Here is a 20,079-nt window from a genome sequence, read left to right as displayed (position 1 = left end):
TTTAATGAGCAAGGATAACAACATAATCTTGATCAAGAACTTCTAGAATTTTTTTTACCTGTGTACATCTCCTGTGGCTGAGGTATACACACACACATACACACGTGCGTGCACACACACACAAGGAACTATTACACCTTAAATGTGTTTAAAAATATACATATTGCCTATATTTGATCATCTGCACATTTATTTTTTAACCAAGATATTAAATTAAGTGTTGGCAGTAGACGCCCTAGCTACATTAGTGTACACACCACCATTGAGATGACCTAGATTTTTATCAGCTTTGTTTTATCCAAAGTATTCTTTTATTTTGAAAATTTGAGTGTTATTACATGACTGAAAGTACTTTACACATTTCTTTTAAATAAAGACATTTATTTAGACAATATTAGTAGCATATTAATGCAGCCTCACTAGGTATTAACAGTTCATCAAGTTAGGCAATCAAATAAGTTCATGAGGGTTTCTTGTAATAAATGGATGACTACATCAATAGCTGCTTCCATCTTCTATTTATTACTGGATGATCCGTAATCCAAAATATGAAGCTTTGTACTTTTTTCCTCAAAAGTATAAACTTGGTGCAAAAGTCTGAAGCAATGATGTTAAAAATTATGAAACTTTAACCGCATATTTCAATCTTGTAGAATCTTTTGTGTTATTTTGACTGTCTATAAGAACCAAAGGACTATGTTGATGATTCTTGATAATTTCAGCAACACTTCCAAAGTACTAGATCAAAAAAATAATTATACATTATCATTATGTTAACTTTGAGCTCCTCTCTTCCCACAAATTTTGTGGGAAAATTGACAAATTTTCTCAAGTTTGTTAGCTACCAGATCCCAGTGACATTCACCCATTCATAAATACAGTGATTTTGGTGGGCTGGAGAGATAGTACAGTAGTAAGGCATTTGTCTTGCATATGGCTGTCTGGAGTTCAATCCCCAGCACCCCATACGATTCCTCAAGTGCCACCAGGAATCATTCCTCACTGAAGAGCCAGGAGTAAGCCCTGACTATTGTCAAGTGTGCTCCCCAAACCAAATAATAAAAATAACAATGTCATGAATTTGAGATACCAATACATGAATAAAACACAATTTGATAGCTCAAAATCTACGGTCAGTAAAATAAAACATATATCAGAATTAGAGTATTCAACACTGTATCTACGCAGAGTCAAAACAGCTACATACATAGAGGCTACAGCTCTAGTACTGTAGTAGAGCTTTTGTCTTGCATGCAGCCAACCCGGTTTGATCCCTGGTGCTCCATTATGGTTTCCTGAGCACTGCCAGCAGTGATCCCTAATACAGACGCAAAAGTAAGCCCTGCGCAGTAATGGTGTGGTCCCCCCAAAACCTAAAAACTAAAACAAAAAATCCAGCTGCATAAAATGTGGATTTGCTAATTGGTTAACTCTTTCTATTCAAATATACTCCAAAAACAAAGAAACAGACTTTACAGAGTTGTTTCAAAGACTTTTCCTGTTTGACATCATGAAACCAAAAATCTCATTTTCTATGCAGATTTTCGTTGTCCAGAAGACATGATTTTTTTTTCTTTTTGGTTCACACCCAGCAATGCACAGGGGTTACTCCTGGTTCATGCCTCAGGAATCACTCCTGGCGGTGCTCGAGGGACCATATGGATGCTAGGAATCGAACCTGGGTCGGCTGCAATAAGGCAAACACCTTACCCGCTGTGCTATTGCTCCAGTTCTCAGACACGATCTTTTGATTATAATTTAAGTAAAAGTTTTAATGGACTCTGTTAGTATTTTTAGATGTCATTATAATAATACACTACTTTATTTACAATCATAGTTAAGCTATGTTGGAAATGTGGTGAATCTCTGATCTATTTATTCTGAAGTAGAGATGAAGGTTCTTGGGGCAAAGAGAAATACCTCCTACTTACCAGTGTTTCAGAGTGGGACAAGAAGTTTAGAGGCATTCTAGGGACCCAAGATTCACAGAGGTTTTTCAGAACCTCTGATTAGGACAGCTCCCTTAGCCACCCCTTTTAACCTCTGAGAGCAGAACTCAACCTCTTTGGGGGCTTTTGACACTATTTATCACAGTCGTTCTAACTTTCTCTTCCATTCCCTAACGTGAATTACTGTAGAGAAATATTTATTTAAATAGTTAAAATAAACATTAGTTTGTTTTATTTAGGCTCTGTGTATTAAAATACTGTTTTCCACACCCAGCACCAGAGTGTCAGTGTGAGAATGATTTATTTGAAAGATTTCTAAAGATGAGTTTCAGTGAGAATGAAAATTTTTACAAGTTGGTGAAAAAAGCATACAGTTCTGTTAAAGTTTAATTGGTACGTTAAATGGTAATGCTATCCATGTTTTGAAACCCAAGTTTGGTATTGCTCAGTGGGTTTTAGATGCAGTTTTACTTTTTTTTTTTTTTGAAGTTTTATGTTTTTAATTGGGACTTAATTTAAAGTAAAATAAACCCCAAACCATAAAACTTTTAGGGAACTCTCTATTGTATTAGGCCAAAAAAGCTCTATTGTATTTGGATATGAGTTTTTCAATATGAGTCCAAATGCAAAGGTAATGAAGACAAAAATAGAAATGAAGGCTACATTAAACTGAAATAATTATGTTCATCAATGGACACATTAAACAGTGAATTAAAAAATGGTAAAGATTCGAATAGACATTTATCCAAGGATATCCAAACACTGTATAAAAATTTGTTCAGCATCACCAAGAGATGAAATTCATATTAAAACTAAAGCGAGAGTAAAGTTACAGCAATTTGGGTGGTTCCTAGTAAAAAATAAGTGGAAAGTAAGGGATGTGGAAAAGTTGGACTCTGTGCACTGTGGGTGGGACTGCAAAATGATGCAATCCCGATGGGAAAACTGGTAGGGGAGTTTCTCAAAAGAGTTAAAACTGCCACGTGACCCAGCTATCCCCCTTCTGGATATTTACTCAGAAGAATTAAAAGCTGGATCTAGAGATATTTGAACCTCCTGTTCATTAGCAGCATTATTCACAATAGCCAAGACGTGGAAACATCTCAACATCTCAATGAATGAGAAGCAGAATGTGTATACAGGCAGTGAAATATTATGCAACCTCAAAGGGAAAGAAAACTTGGTTAAATATTATAGCTTTAATGAACCTTGAGAACTTTAGGCTAGTGAATGAAATAAGCCAATTGCAAAAATACTCCATTTATATGAGATATCTATAGTAGTCAAATTTATAGAAATAGATTTTATGGTTGTTGCCAGGAGTAGGGGGAAAGATGTCCAAGAAGAGTTCAGTGGGTAAAGTGTTTTAGATATGTAGGATGAAAATTTCTGGGCATATGTTTCATAACATTGTATCTATGCTTAATTCTACTGAACTGTACACTTAAATGGTTAGTATGCTAAATCTTATATGCACTTTAAAAAATAGTCATTGATATAATACCTTTTAATTAGTGGCTTTATAAAATGCTATTCAATGATTCAATCAACAATTCAATTCATTTAATAAATATCAAATATCTATTGATGACATCTTATTGTGTATGTTTCTGGAAATACAAAATGAAACAAGACAGTCTCCAGCTTCATCTACTAGAGACACACACTTTCAAACAATTTAGAAGGCTTTTAAGAAGTGCTAGGTTTGAAACAGAGAAAATTATTTCTGCAAAATTCCTGAAAATAAGTATTTCTTAATCTACATTTTTATGCTATTTTCTTTACTTAGATTGTTCTTTCCACTTTCTCCTTTTTGTCTCCATCCAATGTACATCCTTACTCAAATTTATTTATTTAGAATAGTTTTTTTATGAATCACCATGATATAGTTACTCAAATTTAACTAATAATTCAAGTCCCGAACAAATACTAACACCTTCTGGCCATCCATTGATTATTCCTGTTTATATTTCAAGGTTCACTTTCAAGCTGACTGAAGAAAGCATTAAGTTTAGTCCAAATCCAAGAGAAGTTGATTTTTATGATTAGTTGTTACTCAAGACCCATGTTTAAAAAAAATTTCCTTTCTGGGGCTGGAGAGATAGCACAGCGGGTAGGGTGTTTGCCTTGCACGCGGCCGATCCAGGTTTGATTCTCAGCATCCCATATGATCCCCTGAGCACCGCCAGAAGTAATTCCTGAGTGAAAAGCCAGGAGTAACCCCTGTGCATCACCAGGTGTGACCCAAAAAGCAAAAAAAAAAAAAAATTTTTTTCTATGGACTTTAGTTTTTTCTGTTACAGTCTAATGTTTCAACTCAAATTTCTTTTTCTCTCTGGATCCTTCTCTGGTCATCTACCTTAACATTTGAGTTGAGATCCTAGTTTTTGCCTTAGAAGCTCTGGGAACTGACCATTATTCTTATAGAAACTTTACTTAACACTTCAACCTTTATTTCTCTGTCTTTCAGACTAAAACCTGTAGTCCGATTGACTCCACAAAGGACAAAAATGTAGTTTTTACATCTTCTAATTTTTGTCCTTTATATTCCATATACAAACACCATTGGAGTATAGTATTTAATCTTGTATTCTGTTTTTGACTTGTCTGTAAGATTTGGACCGAATACTGCCATATCCTTTCCCATAATTTTAGCAACATAATACATATTCTGATGCCACTAGGTATATCAGTATACAGTTAGAAAGTTGAATTAAAAGATAAATTACTGACCTCTTCACCATTCTTCTTTCTGCCCAAAGCATACTGTTTTGTTGCTTCAATAAATCTCACAGGGATATTATATACTCGCTTATTAAAGAATACAACTAGTGTATATGGCTGCTTAGAATCATGGCCAGAGCTTTTCCGGATAAGAAAAGATCCATCCTGTTTAATGAAAGAAAAACATAAATTTATACAGGTTAGAAACTACCTTATAAAAATCCTTAGGTCAGAGCTAATTACTTAAATACATAATTTTTCATATTAGTTGGAGTTCACTATTCTATTTTCTTTTTTTTTTTTTGCTTTTTGGGTCACACCTGGCGATGCACAGGGGTTACTCCTGGCTCTACACTCAGGAATTACCCCTGGCTGTGCTCAGGGGACCATATAGGATGCTGGGATTCGAACCCGGGTCGGCCGCATGTAAGGCAAACGCCCTACCCGCTGTGCTATCTCTCCAGCCCCTCACTATTCTATTTTCAAAGAAAATATTTTAAGTAAAAATAGACAAATAGAAAATCTTAAATGACATCAAAGCTAACTTTCCGATGCACAAATTAGGATGTTTATAGGATTTAAAAATGTATAAAGGGATAAATTAAAGTTAATCCTTGAGTACACTCTTCGATGAGTACCTGTGTCCACAGTTGCCTGTGAATTTTTTTTTTTTTTTGCTTTTTGGGTCACACCCGGCGATGCACAGGGGTTACTCATGGTTCCTACACTCAGGAATTACTCCTGGCGGTGCTCAGGGGACCATAGGGGATGCTGGGATTCGAACCCGGGTCGGCCGTGTGCAAGGCAAACGCCCTACCCATTGTGCTATTGATCCAGCCCCTGCCTGTGAATTTTTAAAAATCAAATTTTAACAAAATGTAACTGAAAAATATCAGGAATTGGAAATAAAAACATTTTATTCAGCTGATGGAAATCCTGTCCCCCCCAAACATATTGAAGCAGAAAAAACTAATATAACAGGCCTGAGATATGGAGATATGGTTTAAGGGTAGAGTACTTTCCTTGTATATGTGAAGCTCTGGGTTTGATTCCTGGCCCAACATGGCATCCTAAGCTTTGCCAGGAGTAAACTTTGAACATTAAATTAGGAGTAGCTCTTAAGCACCCTAAAACCAAACCAAATAAACAAAACAAAAAGGAAAAGGAAAAAAAAACTAAAACAAAAACAATCCAAATTTACGGACTTTATAAAAAATACTATAGAATCAGATATTTAAAAATTATGAACAAAGAGCTGAACAAAAATCAGGAAGAAGGAGTCAGAGTTGATAAAACTCAGTAAAGAAACTGAAGAGAAAAACAAGCTTATCTCAGAAATGAAAAAATGATGCGATTCTCCCCAGAAGGCAATATCCTCAAATATAGATTTGCTACATGACTGAAAGAAGGTCTAGAAACAACCAAGACAGGGGGAAAAAAGATTTTTCAACAGTATGGTAGGACTAGAGACATAGAAGTTGGGGTGAAAGAAAAACCAAAAAAGAAAATAAAGCCCGTACAAATTGTAATTTGAATCCTTGGTGGGAGGGTCATGAAACAGAACTACTCTTTAAGATACAATATCAAGATCAGTGAGTAGCTCAATGGGCTGGAGCCCATGCTGTGCACGCAGAAGGCTGGGCTTTGATCCTCAGCACAACAGCTTCTCCCAAGCACCAGCAGATTGCTTGGTGACACCCGAACACCCAGGGGTCCTGATTCCTGAACACCCTTGGTTATGGTGGTGATGGGGGACTCTTGTAAGAAAGTCTATTGGAAATAAAAAAAACTCATAATATTTTAGACTATATATATATTTATACACACAGAGATACATACCTTACCGGTATGTGGTTTTTTAAAACAGGTTATTATTTTTAGACTATGTGTATAAATAGCCAAAAAATATATGTAACATGGAAAAATATATGTAACATATTATTTTTAGGCTCTATTTTTTCACGTTGCATATATATATTTTTAGCTATTTTTTTACATAGCCTAAAATGATGCCCTGTTTAAGAAAACTACATTCTGGCAAGGTGATTGGATTTTCCAATGGAAGACCCTTTGGAGTAGCACCACACGCTGGACCCACCCAAGTATTGAGCCATCAGGTCTGCATAGAAGTCAGGTATTGCTAGAAGTGGTCCCCCCCGCCCAAGAAATTCTGCAAAGGAATTAAGCTAAAATATAAAATCATATATAAAAGTAGCATCATGTTTTTCAAAAGCATTATAGAGAAAAAAAAAAACCAAAAGGGAGGGACTAGAGCACAGTGGGTAGGGCGTTTGCCTTGCACGCGGCCGACTCGGGTTCAATTCCCAGCATCCCATATGGTCTTCCGAGCACCGCCAGGAGTAATTCCTGAGCATCGCCAGGTGTGACCCAAAAAGCAAAAAGCAAAAAAAAAAAAAAAAAAAGGCATTATAGAGAATAAGGAGATTCAGTAGAACAACACTTTTACAAAGAAACTTACACTCAGGATTTTATAGCCAGTAAAGAGACCCTCCAAAGCTATATGAGAAAGCAATTTAGAATATGCAAAATCTCAGAGAATAATGTTAGTACAGAGAATCTTCCTGAGAATCTTCTACAGGTGAACATCAAATAAAAGAGATAATTGAGGAAGTCAGCAAATAGACTAATAGAGACATTTAAACATGTAATTGTGGAGCTGGGTGTAAGACAAGGGTGGCAAAGAACTGTATGTACATGTTATATATTTTGAGAAAATAGGGTTCATGTAAAAAACCAAGACCAAAACTGAAAAACCAACCCCCTCCCCCCCAAGAGACAAGAAAGAAAGTGAAGAGAAGCGCTTTAATTCTTGAATTGTCTAAATTATCCCTAGTTTTCCTACAGTACAGGCTTGGACTCTCAAAAAATTTACATCTCTGAATTTCTGCTATCTTTACCTAAATTATTTATCCTAAAAGTAACCTGTTCTAGCCTGGGTGGGTCTCATATAGCACCAAGCTTTACAGAAATATCCCTCCCTGGAAAGTTTTTCTCTCTCATTTTTCAGAGAGCAGTGAAACCTTACAGAGCAGAAGGGACAGAGAAATGAGATGGAAGAAAAAGAGGAAGATGCTTGAAAGAAACACAGGGTGGGAATAAACTAATTGTCTCTGTATTCGTAATTACTGAACTGATCAGGAGGAGCACAGTACTTTTATAGGCTGAGGTCAGAATATTGTAATAAAAATTGATCAGACCTTGTTGGATCGGTGTAATGCCTCTTCTGCAGATTTTCGATCACAGGCACCAGCATACCAGGGCTTACAGTGAACATCGGCTTCCTGTAAAATAGAGGGCATTGTTACACATGAGATGCTATTTCAGTAATACTGCAACTTCTGTGCTCTAGGGACTGCATCTGGTTCTGCATTGCCAACACAGATCTAAATATATTTAAACCAACAATCTAAAAATGAGCCTTATATTTTCTTCCATCAACTATGAGGATTATGTAATTAATCGACCTTTCCCCCCATTTGGTCATAAGTGACCAATTTGGCATTTATATCCTGCTAGATTTCTGAACCATTTATTGTTTCTCTTAAATTAAATTATAATCTCTTCCACTATAATCTCTCTCTTTTTTTTCTTTATGGGGGTGTTTTATAATTTCCAAAGTGTTCCCTTTACAAATATTTGACTTCTGTAACTATTTTGAAGGCAGGGAGGCTATGTTGTCCTCATCTCTTTTACATTTGAAAAATTTTAGAGAGACTTGCCCAACAATGCAGTTTTTTCTCTGTCTTTAAAAAAAATGCTATTTCATGTGGTTTAGTATCACAGATCTATTCTGAGAAAATCACAGAGTATAAAAAGACTATGTCAGGGGCTGGAGCGATAGCACAGCGGGTAGGGCATTTGCCTTGCACGCAGTCGACCCAGGTTCAATTCCTAGCATCCCATATGGTCCCCTGAGCGCTGCCAGGAGTAATGCCTGAGTGCAAAGCCAGGAGTAACCCCTGTGCATCGCCAGGTGTGACCCAAAAAGAAAAAAAAAAGACTATGTCAGAGGAAGAATAATACAACAATTCACTTCTTTGGTATTTTGGGGGAGGGGAAGCAAGTTGTTTTTCAGGATATCTAGAATGCAAGTTACAATAAATAAATGAAGCAAGGTCTTATTCATTGGAGAAAAACTGTATTCCATACCCATTAGTGAATGACTTAACTTATAAGACAGCCTGTTCTCAAGCATTGTTCCAAACTCTCTCTTATCTGAACTTTCTCAGGAGTTTACTTAAGAGTTAACAGTGCGAGTTTATTTCATACCTGTTCCGACAAAGTAAAATTAGGTGAAAAATTGGCTAATGGGCCATCCACTGTTGAACTTCCCGCATCTGAAAATCCTGAAAGGAGATTTGAAAAATCAAACAATCCTTACTATATCTTGATCAGTTACTTTGCCTCAACCCTAACACACACACACACACACACACACACACACACACACACCAGTCCTTAAGAGCAATGAATATCAAAGCATAATATGAGGACCCTGAGAATCCCAAGGGTTTTTTTTCCAACATGCTAAAATAAATTGAATTTAGAAGTTGATGAGAGGCTCCCAACTATTTCCTGTCAGTTAAGAAATATTAAAATATATTAAAAAAAAACCCAACAACACAGCAGCTTGGATGATGGTTCAGAGGGCTGGATCTGGGATGATGGTTCAGAGGGCTGGAGTATATATCTTGCAAGATACTGCATGGTTCTCTGACCACCACTGGGGGTTCCTGGTGGCTCCTTGTACCACTAGACCCGAGTAGCATATACTGCGAAATCCAAACATTGAACCTTCAGCCCTGAACCACTGGGCTAGGAATGACTAAGAGGACTCCCTGAGCACTACTTGGGAATTCCACACCACGAAAAAATGCCATTTCCCTCACCAAATTGTTTTTGTTTCAGAAGCAGTATTTTTCAGAAAGAATATTGTATTTATGAAAATATAAAGTGAATTCAGTATTTTAATAAATATTATTTGCTCTTCATTTTAATTAATATGATGCTAATAGAAAGAAGCTCACAAACTAAAGTTCTCTAAGTCTACAATGATTTTAAGAGGGTTAAAGGACTGGAGAAATAGTACAAGTGTAAGGTGCTTACCTTGTACCTAGCCAACCCAGATTTGATCCGTGGCTCCACTGTGCTCCCCCCACCCCCACTCCACTAAGCACTACCAGGAGTGAGCACAGAATCAGGAGTAAGCCTTGAGCACTGACGGGTGTATCCCCCCAGATGAACAAACCCAAGAGTGTTAAAATAGCCTCAAGACAAAAACATTTGAGAATTGCTGTGTTAAGGCATAAATTCTCTCAAAGAGTAAAAATGTGGAGACACACAAGAGAATACTTTGCTACATCCATCCATCCATCTCTATCCAGGAGTTGAAATTATCACGGCGTGACAAAAGCAGTAAAGACAAAGGTGATTATACATACACTGTAAGGTGAAATCATTATTATGGAGAAAACTAAGTAGAGATGGGACTTGGGAGTTAGCCTCAGACAATATGTTTAGAAAGGCTGCCCAGAGAAGGTCTCATGTGACAGTTGGGTTAGACCTGCCAGTAGAGAGAGAGGGAGGAGGTATGTGGGTATCTCATAGAAGAAAGTGCAAGAGAGAAGGAACAATGAATACAGGGCCTGGTACATTTGAAAGGACTGTTGTGCCTAAAATTTAGTGGAAAAAAAAAAAGGGAGGCTAGGAACGAATTTGGACAGGAAGTAAAGAATGGACCCAACTTGTACAACATGGCCTAAGATTTAATAGGATGTGGGGAACTTGCTGAGCTTTGAACTGCCTGTCTTTTAACAAGGCCACTCTGGAGTTTGGGTTGGAAATAGAATAGGTAAAAACAGAGAAAGGAAACCAGTTTGAAGCTCTTGCTAACCAGGCAGGAGAGGATATGGGCTTGGAACAGGTGGAAGTTATGGAATGACTGGATTCAGATTTTATTTGAAAGTGTGACTGTGAGGTGTGTTAAGAGAGCACACAAAGGGAAAAGGGTGACTCTGATCAGGCTTCGACCAGCGCAACCAGTCATTAAGGGGGAAAACCTGCAGGAGAAACAGATTTAGATGAAAGCAGCCAGTATTCAAAGGAGACAGATGCTGTGTAAGGAAGAAGGAACAATGGGAGCAGTGAGGGCTTGGCAGGCCAAGGGAGGCTGGGCGTGAATGAAGGCAGGACTCTTTTGGTTCGCTGGGAAGGCTGGACAGTCCTTTGGGGTGAGGGCAACAAAAGAGGCTGGTGGTCAAGTTTGCTCAAGGCACATCTGGTGGTTTCCAAAGTTTAAGGTTGATACTTTCTGCATCATGGATGCCAGTCCTATTCTGTTTTCCATCGCTTAACTCTTTGTCCTCATATCTGCCCTCATGAGAGGAGCTGTTAGGTCCCAGATGACAGATGAGGCCTTTCCCACTGATCCACGTAAAGGAGCAACCCTATGTCCTGTTACTGTCAGGGCCCCACTTCCTGTTGTCCCCTACTTTATTATTTTTAATAGCACTCCTGCATTAGCATATCAGATGCTGGGAATCTGTTCCAGGTTGGCCACATGCATGGAAAATGCCTTACCCAATATACTATTGCTCCAGTATTTGTGGTTTTGATACACACAGTGACTACACCATCACCACTGCCAAAGACCTTCCACCACTATCCTTATATATCACTTTATCTAAAGCATTTTTCTCGTCTCCTCTAGAAGAATTGGCATTTCATCAGGGTATGAATCATTTGTCTCAGTTTCTGCTTTAGCCTCGGTTTATCACAAGGGGGATGTCAACTGAAAGAATGACTTGGGTTGAAAGATATAGAAGTATAAAAAAACTTTGCATAGTGAAAATTAAATTTCTGTGACCAAACCATTTTCATGTTGTGTTTATGACTTCTAAAGAAAGTATATTCAGAGTGTGCCTTGAATGTAATAAAGTCCTGGAGTCAGTCCCTAACACCACCACCACCATCCCACATATATTTTAAAGAAAAAAAACATTTTAAGAAGTCAAAACAAAAATTATAGCAGTGTGTTTGATTTATGATTAATAAAGTAATTAAACCTAAAAATGGATTTGTTTAGAGTAAATGCTCATTTTAACATAGCGTCTATTCTCTTTTGGGGTGGGAGGGGGCACATTTGGCTGTGGTCAGTGCCTACTCCTGGCTCTATAGGCTCAGAGATTACTTCTGGTGGTACTCAGGAGGTTATATGTGTTGCCAGGAATTGAACCAGTTTTAAAGGTTAAGCACTTTAACCTCTGTATTTTTTCTCTGGTTAGTTGTATTATTTTGATTAAACTGTAGCACTGCGCTGTTGTCCACTGTTCATCGATTTGCTCAAGTGGGCACCAGTAACGTCTCCATTGTGAGACTTGTTGTTACTGTTTTTGGCATATTGAATATGCCACGGGTAGCTTGCCAGGCTCTGCCATGCGGGCGGGATACTCTTGGTAGCCGGGCTCTCTGAGAGGGGTGGAGGAATTGACTCTGGGTCGGCCATGTGCAAAGTAAATGCCCTACCCTCTGTGCTATTGCTCCAGTCCATTTTGATTAAAAAATGAAATAAATGGGGGCTGGAGCAATAGCACAGCGGGTAGGGCGTTTGCCTTGCACGCAGCTGACCCGGGTTTGATTCCCAGCATCCCATATGGTCCCCTGAGCACCGCCAGGAGTGATTCCTGAGTGCAGAGCCAGGAGTAACCCCTGTGCATTGCCAGGTGTGACCCAAAAAGCAAAAAATAAATAAATAAATAAATAAAATAAATAAATGATAAACCAGAAAAAGAGCTCAATGAGCTGTTAGGGGCACATGCTTTGCATTCAGGAGAACGAATTCTATCACTGGCACCCAGTGCTGCTCGGAGTGACCTTCATGCTGGAAGTAGACCTCAAGCACTATCAGATGTGGTCTAAAACCAAAACAAATGACAACAACAACAAGAAGAATAAATGAATCAAAGATAATGTGTATATACCAGTAAAATATCAATAATACTAATTTTGTTCCCCACAAATCTATGTGCTTTTCAAAACAACTCTAAAAGAATAAGTGTTCTGAGGCCCAGTTAACAGATAAGGAAAAGAGCTAGAGGGTCCTAAGATGCTTCAGCTGGAAGTAGGTGTTGTGTTAGAAATATGTGGTTCACATGAGTTTGAATCTGCTGAAAAACCCAGGTATGCGGGACGAGTGACTGAAATCTCCAGGTTCCTAGAGTCGGGAATAGGCCTCCCCCTCCCCTGTCTCTCTGTGCTTCCAATTTCCTGCCACTGATGCCCATGAACTGCCTCTGGATGCCAATTAAACGCATTAACACCCCCTCTGGCTGCTTCTTAAGTTCCTTAATGGTCTTGATCCCAGACACACAAATGAATCTTGGAACCCAGCAGCTTTTGGCAGAAAAGCATCTGGACTTTGCATTAGGCTATCTGCGCTGAGTCACCCCAGGTGGGAAAAGGTGTTGTCTCTCTGCCTATTCCCCCTGGTGACCCAGTGGCCACCATCTTCTAGAGCCCATTGGACAGTCAGGTACAGGTCAGCAGTGATGAGATACACGGGGTCTCTCAGGATGAGGTGGAGCTGCTCCTTCTCCTCCCCTGCCCTGACAAGGCCCCGGGACACTGCCTACGATTGGCTCTTCTCGCTGCTTCTTAAGCTCCTTAATGGTCATGATCCCAGAGACACACAAATAAATCTTGGAACCCGGTGGCTTTTGGCAGAAATCTCTCCAGACTTAATTATTAAAATTTCAGAATTACAAGATCGCACAGCCGCTACTGTGGCCACACGACATCATATGCTATGCATAATCAGCAATAGAAAACAAATTGTCTAATGTTGCCTTTTCAGCAGGTCTGAGCATTGGGGGAAAATTCCAAATAATAATGGTAGGACTGGTGTCGAAATATTGAATGTAATCAAAGTAGAGAAAGAGTAATATGGAAATTATCTGCCACATACGTAGTGGAGAGGGGTTGGGATGAGAGGTATACTGGGGATTTTGGTGGTGGAAAATGTGCACTAGTGAAGGGACAGGTGTTTGATCATTGTGTGACTGAGACTTAAACCCGAACGCTTTGTAACTGTTCTCTCAGTGATTCAATAAATAAATTTATTTAAAAAAATGCATTAACGGCCATGATCCAGATGCACAAATGAATCTTAGAAGAAAGCAACATACTACAGAGATGCCTCTGGATCGACAAATCACCACCATCCAGTTGAAAAAAATTTTTTAACTTCAAGTCTAGTACCCTCTGAAAAAAATTTAGAAGTTCACGAGTATGCAGTCATTTTTGCTACTGCATGACATCTCATACAGTTATTCCACTGATATACCAAGAGTAGTACAGCACATTTGATAGGGTGTAAGGCTGAAGACAACCAATCTTGATTTTTAAAAGTAACATATATATGTATATGTATAATGTGTATATATATATAATATATGTATTAGCACACAAGACTCAAACTCTAACAACATGTTAATGATCTCTGATACAGGAGGGATGAATGGAGACGTTACTGGTGCCCACTCGAGCAAATCGAAGATCAACAGGATGACAAGTGACAAGTGATACAAGTGAATTGCTCCAAGATGAGATACAACAATTTTCACACACTTTCCTCTAAGGAAACCTTTCTGATCATTTTCAGTCAATTATTCATAACCACATAAAATAAATGACTTAGCATTTGCCTTTTGGGCAGACTTGAGTGGTGGTGGTGAAACTTGAATAATGGTGGTGGGAAGGTGTAATTGTGGTGGGATTGGTGTTGGAATATTGAATGTAATCAATTACTATGAACAACTCCTTGAAGATGGAAAAAAAAAAAAAAGGAACTGTGTGGCTCAAGGCATGGAGATACTGCTGTAGCGGGTGCTGCTATTGCTTTCCATGAATTCATTGTACTTACTTGGCAGAGGGATGGGCTTCTGAGGGATGTGCCTGAAAGGAAAAATTTCAGATTAGTTAATGGGCAAAGTGTAAGAGCTATAAGTTTGACTTTTTGGTATAGGAAAGATGCTCTGAACAGCCTCAGCACAAGAATTTATACAAATGGCCTATAAAAACTTCTTTTAAAAAATAAAAGAACGTCTAAAAATAGGCAGGCACCGAAATCTGCAAGATAAATAAAATTATTCTTTTATTTGTTCTGCAAATAGAAGAGCCTTGAGGAAAGTGTTAGACTTAAGTCCAATAGGTAAGAACCTGAATGTTAGGTTTCTGTGCTTCTAATCAGTTCCTTTCAAAGTTGCTACCTACTTCACCCCCTTTCAATGTAATTGCCAAGCAATGACATCTCAGATCTCTCCCAAGCACATTGCTGCTTTTCAGTATAGTAAGTCAGGTGTTAATGCCTGCTGCAACAAGAGGAAACTGATTTCTAATTTTTTTTGGTTTGCAATGCTGGGGATCAGAACTAGGACCTCACACATGTCAAGCAAGTGCTATACCAATGAGCTATACTGCCAGTTCCAGCAACAACTAAAATGCCTCCCTCCCTCCCTCCCTCCCTCCCTCCCTCCCTCCCTCCCTCCCTCCCTCCCTCCTTCCTTCCTTCCTTCCTTCCTTCCTTCCTTCCTTCCTTCCTTCCTTCCTTCCTTCCTTCCTTCCTTCCTTCCTCCTTCCCTCCCTCCCTTCTCTCTGTCTCTGTCTCTCTCTTCCCTGGCTCTGCACTCAGGGGACCAATGGGGTGCTGGGAATGGAACCTGCAAGGCAAACTTCTCACAAACTGTACTATTGCTCCGTGCTCCAACCCCCCCCCCCCCACCTCGCAACTTATTTCTAAAGGAACGGATTCTTACTTCTGGAAACGAGGAAATACAGGTGACTGTGCAGCTTCTTGTCTGTGACTGGACCCTCTGTGGCGTTCGGCAGGTATAGGTTTTTCTGATTGAGAAAATTGTCATTAGGTTTAGATTTAAATGTCTGCCTCCATGCCTGAACTTGGCAACATCAATCTGATTTGGTCAGAGGTCTCTCCAGGAAAATGTTTTTACCTGGATGTTATGGATTTGTTTTTTTTTTTTTTTTTTTTTTTTGCTTTTTGGGTCACACCCAGCGCTGCTCAGGGGTTACTCCTGGCTTTGCACTCAGGAATCACTCCTGGTGGTGCTTGGGGGACCATATGGGATGCCGGGGATAGAACCCGGGTCGGCCGCGTGCAAGGCAAACGCCCTACCGGCTGTGCTATCGCTCCGGCCCCTGTTATGGATTTGTTACACTTGTGATCCTTCTGGAGACGTGTTTGTGTTATGAAGAGTGTGGTCCCCACCCAGCAGTGCTACAGGCACCACAGCCAGACTCTTCACCCATCCCTAGGCAATGGAGTAGCCATTCCACTCAGGTGGTCCGGACTTTTCTTTCTTTCTTTCTTTTTTTTTTTTTTTTTTGCTTTTGGGTCACACCCAGCAATGCACAGTGGTTACTCCTGGCTCTGCACTCAGGAATTCCTCCTGGCGGTGCTCAGGGACTATATGGGATGCTGGGAATCGAACCCAGGTCAGCCGCGTGCAAGGCAAACACCCTACCTGCTGTACTATCGCTCCAGCCCCTGGTCCTGACTTTTAAGGTAGGAATGGATGAGCAAGTTTTAATCTGCCTTGCTTTCTCTGTGTACTCCAGACAGGTGCTGACATTATGGTGTGTCTTCATAAGTCATAATAACTGGCAGAAGGAATTGCTTACTTATAGAATATAAAATGTCAGAGTTTGTGGATTATCTGAGTATATAAGAGGGTTTTTTTAAAGTTAGTTAAGCAAATTCCAGGTTATCCATATAACTACATTGATCTCACTTGCATTTCACTGTGTTCTTCTGGGTAAGAGAGGAAGGTGTAGCATTATGATCAGTACACAGGGAAATGGCATAACATAGTATATTTATGTTGAAAATATCATGAACTTCACTGCTGGTAAATGGATGTGCTTACAAATCATTATTATGCCTTATTCTCCCTATTGGTCAAGACCATATTAAAATCTGCATATGCCCAGGACTATGTCTCCTGAATGGAAGAAAGTTTGAGAACGACTGATTCTGTATTATAGGAATAAATAATGAATGAGAGTAGCAAAGAACTGAAAGTTAAATAGAATAATACAGATTTTAGAGTATTTTTCAGTGTAGTGACAGGTAGAGTGCTGTTTTTCAAGTTTGTGCCAGATTACGGTGAGCTGCCACATAAGTTGTTTTGTCCTCTACTGTTTGATAATTCCAGAAGGAGACCCAATGGACATGCACACCTGATGAGATTTGACTGCACCAGGCCTGGCCCTGCTCTCCTGCAGGCCCCCTTCCACAGCCAGACATGGCTCCTCACCTGCTTCAGGGTTGGACAACATCACCCCTTCTCTTGAAATGTGCAACAAAAGGGACAGTATGCCACCCCCCTGTGCTGGGAGCCCTTTGGCAGTGAGAGCACTTGAATCTCAAGGGGCAGGTCATGTACCTTTTCTCTGCTGGTTTTGGTGGGCTGGGGTGGGGCATGGGGGAGGCACTCCCAAAGCCACGAAATTGCACAGAATTTAACTTACTTTCTACAATGACTCCATGGAAAGCATGATAGTCCTCCCTGCTCAACAAGCATAAAGGATTCTCCGGCAAGCGTGTTAAAGAACAGGCAGGACAAAGCGAGACAGAAAGAAAAGAATACTTCAGAAATAGCCTGGGAAGAAAGATGTGGGAGATGAATATGGAAAATCTAATGGAGCAAGGAAAGCAGACAGGTGAGTTGTAGTGCACATTCAGAAAGCGTCTGTCATCTGAGGGACCAGGACATTGTGTGCCAAGGTGCCTGGACTAACTACAGAATTTGCTTAACTAACTTCTCAAAAAAGAGCCGGTATGGAGGAGAATGCTCACTGAGTTTTCAGCATTGGTTGCCTTCAAGTGTGGCATTAGTGCAAGACTGTAATTCCTACTAGTGTATTTAAGTATTGAGATGAATCGGTGTTTTTAAAATTTCTTCTGGCTCCCCCACCCTCAGTACTTTTCATATACAAACATATTTTAAATATGAACAAATGTCCTAACAAAGAATATTGGTGGAAATAGAGGGTTGCTAAAATAGGAAAACATTTGAATATGTACTAAGAAGGCAGACATTTGAACTCTGAAAAAAAATGTTTTGCAAACCTAGCAAAAGAACTTAAACCAATAAACAAGAGTTTTAGAAATTCCATTACCTTAATGAAACTGTCAGTTCTAAGATATGTGAATGACTTTCAATTAGTCTTCAGACCTATGTAAAGCCACGGCAAGTCTGTCTACATGTAGGTTGGTCTGGGACACCACTGGCAAGCTCAGATCCTGACCAGCTGGCTTCTTATGACTCATTGCAAAATCAAAGTTATTTTGTTTTTAAAACTCATTTTTGTATTTACAACTCCCTCATAAACAATGAAATTCATTTAGAAATTAGTGTATGTAAAATCATTTTAATGGCCTTTAGAGGACATTCATCCTTCAAAATTACAAAGATTTACCTTCACAGAAACTTGATGCATTCTGTTGTGAGGTAACCTAGTTAAAAAAAATAGAGAGGGGTCAGGAATATTTATTATAGTGGACTGTGGAAATAAAAGTCAAAGCAGATTCATATCTATTCTTTCTATCGTAAGAACAAACATTAAGACACATGTCCTTGGCCTAACTTTTGACTTAAGGGGTGACAGACAGAAATGTCTCGTGGAAGGAGAAGCAGGTTTTCTTGGCATGGGGACCTCCCTGCTCCATCACCAGGGTTGACGGATAGCATGATGGGGTATCTGGCAACTGGCCTTGTTCTCAGTGGCTAAGTGATTCTACACATTAGGTTATAGAGTAGGTGTCAGCTCAGGGCAGGCTTCCTGAAACAACCTACTGCTCCACATTCTGGCCCAGATCTGAGCTTAGTCAAGCTTTAAGTATGTGAAACACAGGTGTCAGGCAGTAGCCTCTAGGCTAGGGTGAGCAGCAGACGCAGGAGGAGGCAGATGATATTTTAGGGGACAGGGAGCCTGAACAGCCTGTGATATGCTGGTCAGGCTCAAGTAAGCCGCTGGGGTGAAGTGAGGACAATCTCATGTGGCAGCACTTTCTCTGGCTAATCGAGGACCCCGTCCTCCTCCTGGACGTCTGGGGAACAACTCCAGAAGCTAGGACCAATTGCAGTGTCTACCTTACCTGGAAGCTTCTCCAACTCTCCATAAGTGGGAAGAATAAGCAGGGTGGGAAATAATAAGAGGCATGCTTAAGAGCAAAATTAACTTACTATCTTCAAGGGTACAGCTGGCTTTTTCCTGAGGGGTGAAAAGAAATGAGCTTTATTAAAAAATAGCAGAGTGGATCCAACCACTGTTCATTTCTCCCTCAAATTTGAAAACAAAAACCCAAGAGTGTGTAGGAAATCCATCCTGAAAGGGCGGGGAAGGAAGCTAGATTTAGTGGAGTGGAGTGGGGCTCATCTACTCAGCTCTCTCGGGTACTCACCCGGCCCTGGGCAGAGGGGATGGTGCCACAGGGGAAGAGGATGACTTCCCGTCCCAGGTCCCGCTGTTTCGGCCTGCACACACATAGGCTAAAGTTAGTCTCTGGATGCTGAGCCTGGGCTCTGGTCGCCGTGAGGCTGGTCTTTCTGGAAGGCTGAGAGATACATCTTCGAGGGTTACTTTCAGTTAGGCAGACATGGGTGGGTATTGAAGCGATTGGGGATAACTTGTAGACAAATGTGGTGAAATGTTTTTCAAATATTTCATTCACAATCTCAACTCGGGTGTAAATTAGGGACTCCATCTTCACAGTTCTTAAATGACCTCCTTTCTCCATGGGACAAGTCCACAGGCTCTGATTCTCTGGGCTGTGAGACCACTCCCCCCTCCTGTCCTACCAGGGTCACTCCGAGTGGGAGTTGAGAGCTCACAATTGCATCTGTGTCCCTGCCCCCTAAGTGCTAAGGACAGAGTCACGGACCCATCACTCCTGCATACCACCAGCAACTACTATTTCATAAGCACCTTTAATACCACTCACACACCTGATTCACCTTCAGAGACTACTCAGTTGTTCATCTTTGAGTCAGGAGGGCTTTTGTACCCATTATACAAAGGGACAAAGCCAGACAAATGGCAAGCTACTCTCCAACTCTCATCTCCTGGAGTCAGGAGGAACCAGAGGGTCTGTCCATAGCAGCCAATTTCCCCACTCCCTCCCAGTCATGATGAGGGAGGAAGAGGAGGGCCAGGCAGAGCTTCACTGCTGGGAGACACCTGCCTGCCTGCTGGTGCAAGGCTGGAGCTCAGCCAGCTCTTCTCAGCGTCCCTAGGCTGCCCCCTCTCAGGCGTGGACATTTGTCTCAGTCAGACATAAAAGTTACTGAACTAAAATGAACTCAGTAAG

The 20,079-nt window shown here is 40.2% G+C and overlaps 1 protein-coding gene across 1 annotated transcript in view; it reads right to left on the bottom strand.

The window, feature by feature from the left end:
* Positions 1-409: 409 nt before the first annotated feature.
* The window catches only part of BLNK (B cell linker), a 69,805-nt gene continuing 50,135 nt past the window's right edge, over positions 410-20,079 (bottom strand). The window contains exons 9-17 of the mRNA XM_055119474.1: positions 19,174-19,246; positions 18,956-18,983; positions 18,189-18,225; positions 15,506-15,590; positions 14,614-14,645; positions 8,964-9,040; positions 7,892-7,975; positions 4,683-4,838; positions 410-738 (exon numbers count right to left, since the gene is read on the bottom strand). Coding sequence (XP_054975449.1) covers positions 619-738; positions 4,683-4,838; positions 7,892-7,975; positions 8,964-9,040; positions 14,614-14,645; positions 15,506-15,590; positions 18,189-18,225; positions 18,956-18,983; positions 19,174-19,246 — 692 coding nt within the window. The 3' untranslated portion in view covers positions 410-618. The remainder of the gene's footprint in view (positions 739-4,682; positions 4,839-7,891; positions 7,976-8,963; positions 9,041-14,613; positions 14,646-15,505; positions 15,591-18,188; positions 18,226-18,955; positions 18,984-19,173; positions 19,247-20,079) is intronic.

Source organism: Sorex araneus, chromosome 11 (genome assembly GCF_027595985.1).
Source record: "Sorex araneus isolate mSorAra2 chromosome 11, mSorAra2.pri, whole genome shotgun sequence".
Classification (NCBI taxonomy): domain Eukaryota; kingdom Metazoa; phylum Chordata; class Mammalia; order Eulipotyphla; family Soricidae; genus Sorex; species Sorex araneus.
The sequence above is the reverse complement of the archived record's forward strand: the minus strand, read 5'-3'. Positions and strand labels throughout refer to the sequence as shown.